Raw genomic sequence first — 12677 nt, forward strand, 5'->3', positions numbered from 1 at the left:
ATAACCATCAAACATGCAAAACTTAAAAGTAATTTTCCTTTTCCTAAAAAGCTGACATTCTGGAGACCAGTATTAGCAGGCATAACCTTGCCCCTGCAAACAGACAGTCAATTTTAAAAACGAATGATCACTGTTGTTTATTTAATTTAGCAGGTAGATTTGAAAGGCTTAGCAACATATAGATGAGAGAAACTCAAAATCTGGTGTTCACTCTCCCCAGCCAGCATACTGTGGAATCTCACCCCAGGCTGCTGGGGTGACTCAGTGATGCCTCTGCCTTGGTCTTTCTAGGAGGATCACCATAAACGGCACCTAAATTCTAAAGGGCACCTTCTTACCTGTTTGGTAATATCATACACTATGACAGCAGCTGCGGATCCACGATAGTACATGGGAGCCAGTGAATGAAACTGTTTAGGAACAAGGGATAGTTTTAGGCCAAAGTGAACATACTTTATGCAATCCCAAATTAAACATAAAATTATCACCCTACAACATCCCTATAGGATCCCCGGAATTTCCCCAGAATTCAGATCAGATGCTAAATTTTCCTCCTCAACGGCACATTCCCTTGTAGTTTATAAACCATGAGATTCATTCTTGGGGAAAGCCAAAATTAAACATTATTTTCAAGGTTGCTATCCTATGAATTTTCTTTTCTCTACTGCTCACCACTTATCTAATATGGTGGACCCAGGGCAATGTCATTAGGATGATACAGCGATAAGAAGATGTTTGCCAAGGGAAGGAAAAGACGAGACTGGCACAAATCACACCACCCAGGCCTGGCTGCTAAGGAGGAACACTGCAGCAAGGGCATCTCGGCCCCCGCCCTCGGGTCTGGAAGGCTGCCGTCCCACAAATTCACAACAAATGGTGAGAGAGATGAGCTTCGTTCCAAATGTGAACAGAGCAAGTGTTGCTGGTCATGAGAATCATTCATCCCCAAGCAGGACAGATACTTATCCTAGGGCTACGTACAGATTTTATGTATATTTTGAAGAATATATCTTTAAATATATTTGAATATATCTGAAGAATATATCACGGAGGTGTTTTGAAAGACAATAAGAAAAAGATAATTCAGCTCAATAAAAAAATGAACAAAGGATATATATAGATAGATAAATCACAGGAAGAGTAATGAATTGCCAATAAATATTTTAAAATATGTTCAATGATAATAAAAGAAATGAAAAAAAGCAATGATAGGGTATTTATTAACTTATTAAGTATTAAAAAGATTGATCATATCCAGGGTTGGTGTGGGTTTGGGGCAGGAGGCGCTCATACACTTCACAGGAATGTATTTTTAAGACCTGTTTATGGAAAGATGCTCAACACCACTAACCATCAGGGAACTGCAAATCAGAACCACATGAGATATCACCTCGCACCTGTTAGAACAGGTATTATTAAAAAGACAAGAAATAACAAGTGTTGGCGGGGATATGGAGGAAAGGGTACCCTCATACACTGTTGTCCGGAATGTAAATTGGTGTAGCCACTATGGAAAACAGTATGGAGGTTGCTCAAAAGATTAAAACTAGAACTACTAAATGGTCCAGCAATTCCTTTTCTGGATATTTATCTGAAGAAAACAAAAACACTAACTTGAAAAGATATATTCACCCTCATGTACACAACAGCATTATTTACAGAAGCCAAGACGTGGAAAAACGACCAGTGTCCATCAACTGATAAATGGATCAATAAGATATGATACACACACACACACACACACACACACACACTTACACACACACACACACCACACACATATATAAACACACCACACACACACACACAGGAATATTATTCAGCCATAAAAAAGAATGAAATCTTGCCATTTGCAATACCACAGACAGAACTTGAGGGTATCACGCTAAGTGAAGTAAGTCAGTCTGAGAAAAATAAATACCATATGATCTCACTTACATGTGGATCTAAAAACAAAAACTGAATTCACAGATACAGAGAGCAGACTGGAGGTTGCCAGAGGCCGCGGGTAGGGGTGGGCAAAATAGGTGAAGGTGGTCAAAAGGTACCAACTTCCGGGCTTCCCCGCCAATGCAGGGGACACGGGTTGGATCCCTGGTCTGGGAAGATCCCACATGCCGCAGAGCAACTAGGTCCATGCACCACAACTACTGAGTCTGCGCTCTAGAGCCCGCGAGCCACAACTACCGAGCCCGTGTGCCACAACTACTGAAGCCCGTGAGCCTTGAGCCCATGCTCCACAACAAGAGAAGCCAATGCAATGAGAAGCCTGCGCACTGCAACGAAGAGTAGCCCCTGCTCGCCACAACTAGAGAAAGCCCCGCGCAGCAACGAAGACCCAACGCAGCCAAAAATAAATAAATAAAATAAATAAATTTATATTAAAAAAAAAGGTACCAACTTCCAAGTATAAAATAAATAAGTCAGGGGAGGGAATCAATAGCATAGTGACTATAGTTGATAATACTGTACTGTATATTTGAAAGTTCCTAAGAGAATAGATCTTAAAAGTTCTCATCACAAGAAAAAAAAATTGTAACTGTGCAGTGACGAATGTTACCTAGGATGTGAACTAGACTGATTGTGGTGATCATTTCACAATACATACAAACACCGAATCACTATGTGGTAAACCTGAAACTAACATAATGTGGTATGACAATTATACATCAATTTTTTTAAAAAGTCAAGTACATAGAAGCAAAGAACAGAGTGGTGGTTAGCAGGAGATGGGGGCGCTGGGTAGGGGTGGGTGGGAAGACACGGATCAAAGGGGACGAGGTTGCAGCTATGTGGGTAAGTCTAGAGATGGAATATACAGCATGATGACTGTGGTTGATAATACTTGAACCCGGAAATTTGCCAAGAGAATAGATTTCACATGTTCTCACCACTTAAAAAGGGTAACTATGTGAAGAGAAAATATGCTAATTAGCTTGACTGCAGTAATCATTTCACTACGTATACATACATCAAATCATCGTGTTGCACACTTTAAGCATATACAATTTTTATCTAAAAAAAAAAGATCTTCTTTCAAAGCTACTGTTGGTAACATATAACAAAAAGTTGAAACGTGTGTATCATTTGACCCCAAAGTTCCACTTTTGTGATCGTCACACAAAGATCCTCATCTCTATGTGGTAAATAGGAGAAAAATATTCAAAACAACCCAAAGGTTCATCATAGAGAATTCATTAACGGTGTATGTATATCATGGAAGTGCCACAACCATTAAAATGATGGTGAGGATTTTTATATATAGGAAAAGATATCCTTGACATACCGTTAAACGAAAACAACAGTCTCAGAGCAGCAGACGCAGCATAATATAATTTCGGGTAAAATGTGTCTGGGTGTGTCCGTGTGTATAGGCATAACATAATGTTTCTCAAAATGTTAACAGTGGGATTTCTCATCACGTGTACCTTTTCCTCATAAGAGTCTGTACTGTATAAATTTTTATGATGATTTTTAAATTTTATAAAAGCAGCCATATTTCAGTTATAAAAAATAATGAAATAATGCCATTTTCAGCAACATGGATGGATCTAGAGATTATCATACTGAGTGAATGTAAATCAGACAAAGACAAATATCATATGATATCACTTATATGTGTAATCTAAAAGAATGATACAAATGAACTTATTTACAAAACAGAAATAGACTCACAGACATAGAAAACAAACTTGTGGTTACCAAAGGGGAAAGGTGGGGGGAAGGGATAAATTAGGAGTTTGGGATTAACATATATACACTATTATATACAGAACAGACAATCAACAAGGACCTACTGTACAGCACAGAGAACTCTACTCCATATTCTGTAATAAACTATGTGGGAAAAGGATCTGAAAAAGAATGGATATATGTATATGTACAACTGAATCACTTTGCTGTACACCTGAAACGAACACAACATTGTAAATCAACTACACTCCAATATAAAATAAAAATAAAATATAAAAAAAGAAAAAGAAATAAAAATAAAAAGCAGCCATATTTACTGGGGAGTCGGGGGGAGGGGGGGGAGCAGGGAGAGAAAGTTCGGATCCTGATGTTTTTCTGGCAAACAACAAAACCATCGTTCGTTTTTACTTCCCGTGCAATACTTTTCATTGAATCAACACTGGCCAAGTTGAAATGATCCTATTTGGAAATTGGAAGCACATCCATAGCCGAGGATTCCTTTTACTGCAGGATGCTAGTGTGGCCTCACCAGAGTGTGCAAAGAAGCAGGCCAGCCACCCCAGCCCCACCGCCCGCGTGCAAGTCTCCATCCACCTTGATGAGAAACTCCCCTGCTCCTGGGTGGCTTTCGGAAAAGGGAACGGGTTGGATGGAGCTCAGGATGGACCCAGGAGTTCCCAGCTGGAGGACCCCGGCCGCTGACCAGGAGTCACTGAGGACAGAGCCTTTCCATAGGCACTGGCTGCACAGCTCTGTGTTTGTTGTCCTTGTCAGGCATCAAAAATCTATTTTTAGTCCATCCTTTGGCAACCCACTCCAGATGCAGAAACCAAAATCAGAATTCCTGCCATAAAGGAGAAAAAAGCCATGTATTTTTTAAAACATTCCTGCTTTGCTAATGGAAAGGAATACATATAAAGTGTCCTTTTAGCCCAATTATATAAAATGTCTATTTTTCCAAAATAGCCTCCGTCTAAGAATGGTCCACTTAAACACTCGAAGCAGGAGAGTCAGTACAAAATGTATACACAAAGAGGAGCAAATCGTGGCTTTTCTAAGACAGAATTCGTTTTCAGCTGTAACACCGTGAAGTGAATCTGAAATGGTCACTGCTGTGCAGGTCTCATGAATTATTTACTAGAGCTTTGTATATAATGCATTACTTGCTCTTTCCTTCCTCCAAATGGAATCATTTTGAAATAAATCTGTTGATGAAGCCACTTAAATTTTATTACCGGGGACCTGGGGGTTTGAATGAGTTAAAGTTCGTGTCTCAGTTCCAAAACCCAGTAATGCGTTGGCCAAAGGATAATGTTTGTGGAGGACAAAAAGATAAATCACGTCTGGCCTACAATGTGTATACTTTTCCCCTACAAATATAAAACAAAAGCCACAATCGGCCTCAACACTCAACATGACATCATTCCATTTCCGTGGGGTCGGAATTAAGACTGATGAAACACTCTCATGAAAGATTCTTCTAGAAACAAAGTTCTCAATCACAGAAGGTTGATAAAACTTTTTAAAAACTCTCACCTTGAAAGGTTATTTGAAAATCAGCACAATAAATGCCAATTCAAAATCCCTTGTGAACAATCTGTCCCCCAAAAGAAGAGGCTGTTTATGCCCGTGTGTGTGACTGTTTGTGCTGTAACTGCTGGATGTCTACAGAGTGAGGGCAAGGGAATGGCCTTCTCTGAGCTTCTAAGACCCTCAGCTTTCACAGGTGCAAAAGTGCTGCTCCCACTTCCAGCAACGGGCAGAATGATAAGTGGGCATGACCCTTCTGGAAAGCATCTGGACAATGTATTTAGAAAGTCTTACCTAAATGTCCATCGACAGAGGAGTGGGTAAAGAAGATGTGGAACATATATACAATGGAATATTACTCAGCCATAAACAAGAATAAAATAATGCCATTTGTAGCAACATGGATGGACCTAGAGATCATCATACTAAGTGAACAAAGTCAGACAAAGACAAATATCATATGATATCACTCATATATGGAATCTAATTTTAAAAAATGATACAAATGAACTTATTTACAACACAGAAACAGACGTACAGACAGAGAAAACAAATTTATGGTTACCAAAGGGGAAATGTCAGGGGGGAAGGATAAATCAGGAGCTTGGGATGAACACATGCACACTACCATGTATAAGACAGATAAACAACAAGGACCTACTGTATAGCACAGGCAACTCTACCCAATATTCTGTGATAACCTATATGAGAAAAGAATCTACAAAAGAATGAATATATGTATATGTACAGCTGAATCACTTTGTTGTACACCTGAAACTAACACAACATTGTAAATCAACTGTACTCCAATAAAATTAAAAATTTTTTTAAAGTCTTGAAACATTCCTATGCTTTGACTCAACAATTCCACTTCTGAAGGGGATGATCAGAGGTGGCCTCAAAGAAACCAGAATTCATTCTAGAATCATCAGTAATGCTGAAAAATTGTAATCAACCTCAATGTCTAACCATCGGGGACTGGAAACGTAACTTTGGCTTAGCTGTATGATGGAATACCGGGCAGCAATTAAACTCAAGTTTCTGAAAAATATGAAATGGCACGTGAGGCAAGATGGCTTAGTATTTCCCAAAGAAGGGTTTTCTGCAGAACCCTGTGCCCTTGAAGTACTTTTTGGAAAAAAGCTTCTTGGTCATGTAAGTTTGAGAAACTCTACATATTACAACGTTGCCCCGGAGGTTTACGGAGTTTTATTAGTACACGAAAGGCTCTGAAAATTTCTGTAGTAAAGGAACCTATTTATTTTCCTTTTAACTCAGAATTTTTGATTTACTTTTTACCATTTTTCAAGTAATATTTATTAACATCTAGGGACCTAGTGAGTGTCCTGAGAACCCACCTTAGGGGCACAGGATGAAGACCCAAGACAGGGTGTTGACCCGCGTTCGGCTCTGTACTGGTGTGGGGGTGGCGGTGGCGGGGCTCAGGTTTTCCCAGCTCTGTGAGGACACTCACGGTTCAAGGTGAGACAGGCTCTGCATGGAACCTCCTTCCCTTGCCCTGCTCTTGCCTTACCTGCAAAACAAAGCTCCCTTCTTCCCATCCCGCAGCATCCTTTGTGTGCCTATACACACACACCCACACACACACAGACACACTCAGCACACAGGCAGGAAGTGTTATTCCAGGAAACCTAATCCTTTAGACCACCCAGTCTGCTTCAGGCAAAATCCCTTACACGCAGGTTGGTGGTGTCATAAATTCCATAGCAGCAAAATTCTGCACATCAAGGGTGAGCAGTGGTGGAAAATACATGAAATTTCCAAACAAGGACAGGCCCCAGCTGGGCTCTCTCTCCCCACATGAGTCACCCAAGCCAGGGGGCTCTGGCATCGGGTCCTGGAACTTCAGGGACTGGTCGTTTTAGGATTTTCAGGGAACGCTCTGTCCCTGGTGAGATGCTTCCACGCAGCCTGGGGGCCGGTGCTGGTCTGTCTCGGGGGCCAGCGCTCGAGCAGAAATTCTCACCCTCCCCCAGAACACCAGGGCCGCGCACACTCAAGGGCAGAAGCCAAAACACATCCCGAGGTCTCTCAGGATTCAAAGAGGGAAGTGGTAGAGGAAAATTCCTGACATTCCGACATTCTCAGCTGGCAAAAGTTGAATGGAAAAACCACTACTGAATGTACTTTCTGTGTCATTCAGAAGAGCGTTTCTAAGTTTTACACAGACCCTCTCTCCACAGAAAAGCAGAGGCCTATTTAATATGCCTACTCAGATGTCCTAAAATCCAATAATACGTAAAGATTAATAGAAAAGCCTATTAAAATGGTTATTTCTGAATAATGCCATTATAGGCAAACCATCACTTGTTTTCATATTTCCTAATTATTTTTAAAAAATTTTTAACAGGATACACTACTTTTGCAATGAGAGGGGATTTTTTTCCCCCTCTGCTTTCTTTTTTCTTTTATTGTGCCAGTTAATGTCAAAGGGCTTCCTCTGCATTCGGAGATCAAAGGGTTAAAGCAAAAGTCCCAGGAGGAAGCTGGGGTTTAGGGTCACCTGACAAGGTGCGTGCAAACCTTCTGTAGCAGAAAATGGTATGATCAAATCCAAATGTCTTTCCACAAAAATGGTGTCGGCGTGGGTGTAAGGGGAAGAGGATTAGTGTGTTTTAACAGACAAGGTCATGAGCTGGCCTATTCTGATCCCTAGAATAATGTGTAAGACAGAAGTCAAGGTTTCGAAGTGCTGTAGCAATTCACGTTTCTCCCACCCATGAAAAACCCAACCACGGGGACCCTCAGCTCTCAGTCCAGTTGGCTGGCGCGGGGTGGGGGGGGAGGGAGGGGTCCTATAAGTGCAGAACCACGTGTGCCCCACTTGCCCCTAAATCATCGAAGGAAAAGCGGTGATGGTGACAGCTCAGGTTTCCCCAGGGGAACATTGTACACCTCCCTCTCTCTCCTCCAGGCTCTGCGTCCTCGGCCCTCTGAGCTTCAATGTCCCATCGTGGAGGCGAGTCCCCCGCGGAGTGGGACCACAGAGCATCACCCGGGATGGTACCCGAGCTGGCGACCCCGCACTCCCAGGCGCCAGCCACCCCGGTGCCAGCAAAGCTGGCCCTCGATGCAGCCACGAGGAAACCTCCCCACCGCCCCGTGCATCGCCTTCCTGAGCCCAAGTCATCCTCCCGTGACCCACTGTCCCAAAGCTTCCATCAGTGCATTTAGATGTTGCCGTGGCCTCCACGCTGGCGGCACAGCGGGGGCTGGGGGATGCTGTCTTTTACTGCTGGGTTGTGATACTTGTTTACATACGCTGTCAAATCTATTTTTAACTTTTTATCGTGGAAATTTTCAAACACACACACAAGAAGAGAGCAGAGTATAACGCACGTCGGTGCTCTTATCCCCCAGACTCAGCACCCCTGACCCGCGGCCCCTAATATCTGCCCCCCCTCACCACCCAGCCCACCCCCACCACTGGAGTCCAATGCAGCAAACACTTGATATCATATCATGTTAACTGTAAAGCAGAAGGATTTTTCTTCAAATATAAGTCAAATTGTGTCACTTTCCTGTTCAACATCTGTCTAACTTAGCATAAAATCCACCCCCTGGACTGTGGTGTCTAAGGCCCTCGTCGCTGGGGCACCAGGCCTGAACCTGCAGCCACAAGGAGTCACAGGTTTTTCCCCCAGCCGGGACCCTCCTCCACCCATACCCACATGGCTCGCCCCCTCCTTCATTCACACATTTCTGAGCTGCCACCTCCTCCTCCGAGAACCTTCAGTGACCCCCTATCTGGGCAGCAGCAGGAACTCAACAAACATTCAGAGGGTGAACCCACGGGATGAGCCAATAACCCTGTGCAGGCAGGCTAGACAGGGGGATGGGGTGGGGCGTGTGGGTGTTCCCATTTTACAGATGAGAAAACTGAGGCTCTGGATGATTATGTAAATTGCCCACAGACACACAGCTCTTAAAAGACCTTGAACACAGGTCTTCTGACCCCAAATTCCACGTTTTTTCCACTCGTCAGCTGATTCTCTGAAATGAAGCATTGCTTACACAGATGAAGATACGGGCTGGCACTAACTTTACTCATTCATTCATCAGCTATCACCTGGACACCTGACACGTGACAGGGACCATTCTAAGCCATGGAGACTCAGGGTTGGTAGGTAGGATAACAGCCCCCAAAGGTTTCCACCTAATCCCTGGACCTGTGGTGATGTTACGGTGCACAGCGACGGACATTGGGTTCCTGGCCAGCTGACCCCGGGATGGACAATTACCCTGGGTTATCAGGTGGGCCCAGTGTCATCACAAGGGTCCTCTCACATGGAAGAGGGAGGCAGGAGAGTCAGAGAAACTTGAAGATGCTCTGCTGCTGGCTTTGAAGATGGACGAAGAAGCCACAAACCAAAGACTGTGGGCGGACTCTGTAAAAGGCCAGGAAACGGATTCTTCCCAGAGCCTCTGCGAAGGAACCTGCCCAGACCTGTGAGAGTGTGAGCCCGGGTTGTTTGAAGCCACAGGAAACAGAGAAGGTGAAGAAGACAGACAAATCCCTGTCCTCCAAAGCGCACATTTTCCTTGGAGTGGAGGGTGGAGGCGCCGCCTTCAGAGGGGCTGCTCTGGAGATAAAGGCACACACGGTGAGGTCCCTCTCAGAGGACACTCCTCTGTCCCCGTGTAGACACGACCTGCTCTCTGCCCCAGGCTGCTTGAGAGTCACAGAGGGAAACTGGCCTCAACCCAAGCGGCACAGACCATGCCTCACAATTAGAAGCCACTTAGGGTGTCACGTCCCAGACTAGATACACACGGTAAAAGCCCGACTATCGAAGCATCTTCATCTAGAAGAGCCACGTCCCTCCACAGGACGGGGAGATGCCCTCTGGGGAACAAAGGAAGGTAGTGGGGTCTGTCGTGATGGGGAGGATGCAGAGGGCAAGGGGCTGGGTCCCTTTCAGACCAGCTCAGGGCTGACATTCCCACCCGCCCCGCTCCTGGATCCCCACTCCCCATCCCCTCCCCCACTTCCAGTGTCCCATCCCACTGGCCGAGGGCAGAGACGTTTACAGTGTTTCCCGAAGGATTTATTATTTTAGTACATGGACGTGTCCTTCCTCTTGCTCTCCTGTCAGCAGCATCTCTGACACACAGGAGGGCAATTCTGCACCTAAAGTCCTATTTTCCTAAATGACACCAACACCCACACGCTGAACAACCCTGGGGACCAGGTCTATGAGCAACTAGCTCTGTCCCTTCTCGCACACCACTGTCACGCTTTTTTCCTGTAGTTTCTGCAGCCAGATAACTGCCCCTCTTGAGCTGTACCACTTATAACTGAAGGAGACTCCTGGGGCTTCTTCTAAGAGGAGCCGCTAAAAAGGAACGAAATAATGTCATGTGCAGCAATGTGGATGAACCTAGAGACTGTCATACAGAGTGAAGTAAGTCAGACAAAGACAGGTATCACATGATAGTCCTTGTATGTGGAAACTAAAAAAAATGGTACAAACGATCTTATTTACAAAACATAGAGTCACAGATGTAGAAAACAAACTTATGGTTACCAGGGAGGGAAAGGGGAGGGGAGGGACAAATTGGAAGATTGGGACTGACATATAAACACTACCATATATACAATAGATAACTAATGAGAACCTGCTGTATAGCACAAGGAACTCTACTCAATGCTTTGTAATGGCCTATATGGGAAAAGAATCTAAAAAGAGTGGATAGGGGCTTCCCTGGTGGCACAGTGGTTGAGCGTCAGCTTGCCAATGCAGGGCACGTGGGTTCGAGCCCTGCTCTGGGAAGATCCCATATGCCGCGGAGCAACTAGATCCGTGAGCCACAACTACTGAGCTCTGCGCGTCTGGAGCCTGTGCTCCGCAACAACAGAGGCCACGATAGAGAGAGGCCCGCGCACCGCGATGAAGAGCGGCCCCGCTTGCCGCAACTAGAGAAAGCCCTTGCATAGAAACAAAGACCCAACACAGCTAAAAATAAATAAATGATAAAAATAAAGGAATTCATTTAAAAAAAAAAAAAGAGTGGATATATGTATAACTCATTCACTTTGCTGTACAATAGAAACTAACACAACATTTTAAATCAACCCTATTCCAATAAAAATTTTTAAAAATAAAAATAAAAATAAATAAGAGGAGCCGCTGTGACCCGGCCCTGTCGACAGCTGTTGATCTCATTTTAATAGCACACAGCATATCTGCAGGTTTCTAAGCTGTCTTCTTCCCACAAAACCTTCATCCAGTGTTCCTTTCTGGGAGCGTTCTTGGTGGGCTATGGAGCGAGGGGGTAGTTCCCTTATTTGGACCTCGATTCACACTGTGACAGCACTGTTCTCTGGGGGAGGGGGGTGCATGTACTCTACCTCCTCCCATCGAAGGGAGACCCCCATGGAAGTTTGCGAGGAGGCGCCCCAGGGTGGAGCCCCCCCCAGCAGTGCTCCAAGTGTGTGCTCCGCGCTGGGAGCTGGGCCTCTCTTTCCAGGGGCTGCAACGCGAGCGGGGGAGAAAAAAAGAGCAGCTCATTTGGAGCCTGTAAGAGGCCTCTTTCTTCAAGGATTCCTGAAGGTCAAAATTTCCTCTGACTTCAGCTGCAGCCTATGAATAGGGAACCACTTTCCTGACCATGGACTCCAGGGCCCTGAGAAAGAAGGAAAGAGAGAGCAGACAGGTTTCTTTTGATGTTTGTAAAAGAGCCTGAACTTGACCTCAGATACTTGCTGTCTTCAGTTCTCTTTTCCTTCTCAAGGACCCATTCAGACCCAGCAGTGAGGCCACGGCATTCTCAGCTGCATCCCAGCACCCGACCTCCAATCACCTAAGTTTCCAAATGATGGGAGACGACTGGTAGGTGCTGGCAGAATTCAGCCGAAGTAGGGGAACAAGCAGCACCGCTAATCAGCCCGGGCACCCAAGTTTTCACAACTGCATCCATGAAGCCGTCAGCTCCTGGGGCCTCAGTGACTTTTCCTTCTTCAGGCACCCGGGGCTCAAGGAAAACTCCCGACAGAAGGAACAAGTAAAGATTAAACAAACCCGGGTGGTGCCAATATAGCTCTTTAGTATATATTTTCTGGAATCTTTTAAATCTCTCACAACTGGGGGAAAAAAAAAGTCTGTGCACTCACTAGGAAAGTGACCATAAGCCTTTTGAATCAATGGGTTTCAGAATATTATCACATTATCATTAGCAGTATGTATTAAGTCATAAAGTCTGGTCTTGGGTTAGATAATATTGCTGAAATAAAACTAAATCAGCTGGAAATAATACGACTTTGACGACTGATTCCTTCTTTTAAAAAATATATTTAGTCAAATACCATAAATTTCAAGTCTAATAATGGTTTGGTACATTGTAAGTGATAACTTCACAAATATAACCTTGTTTATGGTACTATATGAATTTACTACAGGGACCACATTTAAACATTTAAAAGATTTAATACT

General features: G+C 44.2%; 1 protein-coding gene across 1 annotated transcript in view; it reads right to left on the reverse strand.

The window, feature by feature from the left end:
- Positions 1-12677, reverse strand: part of RAB31 (RAB31, member RAS oncogene family) — a 110091-nt gene that overhangs the window by 46460 nt on the left and 50954 nt on the right. Inside the window, exon 4 of the mRNA XM_059894658.1 lies at positions 339-410. Coding sequence (XP_059750641.1) covers positions 339-410 — 72 coding nt within the window. The remainder of the gene's footprint in view (positions 1-338; positions 411-12677) is intronic.

The sequence above is a fragment of the Balaenoptera ricei genome, chromosome 14 (genome assembly GCF_028023285.1).
Source record: "Balaenoptera ricei isolate mBalRic1 chromosome 14, mBalRic1.hap2, whole genome shotgun sequence".
Lineage (NCBI taxonomy): Eukaryota > Metazoa > Chordata > Mammalia > Artiodactyla > Balaenopteridae > Balaenoptera > Balaenoptera ricei.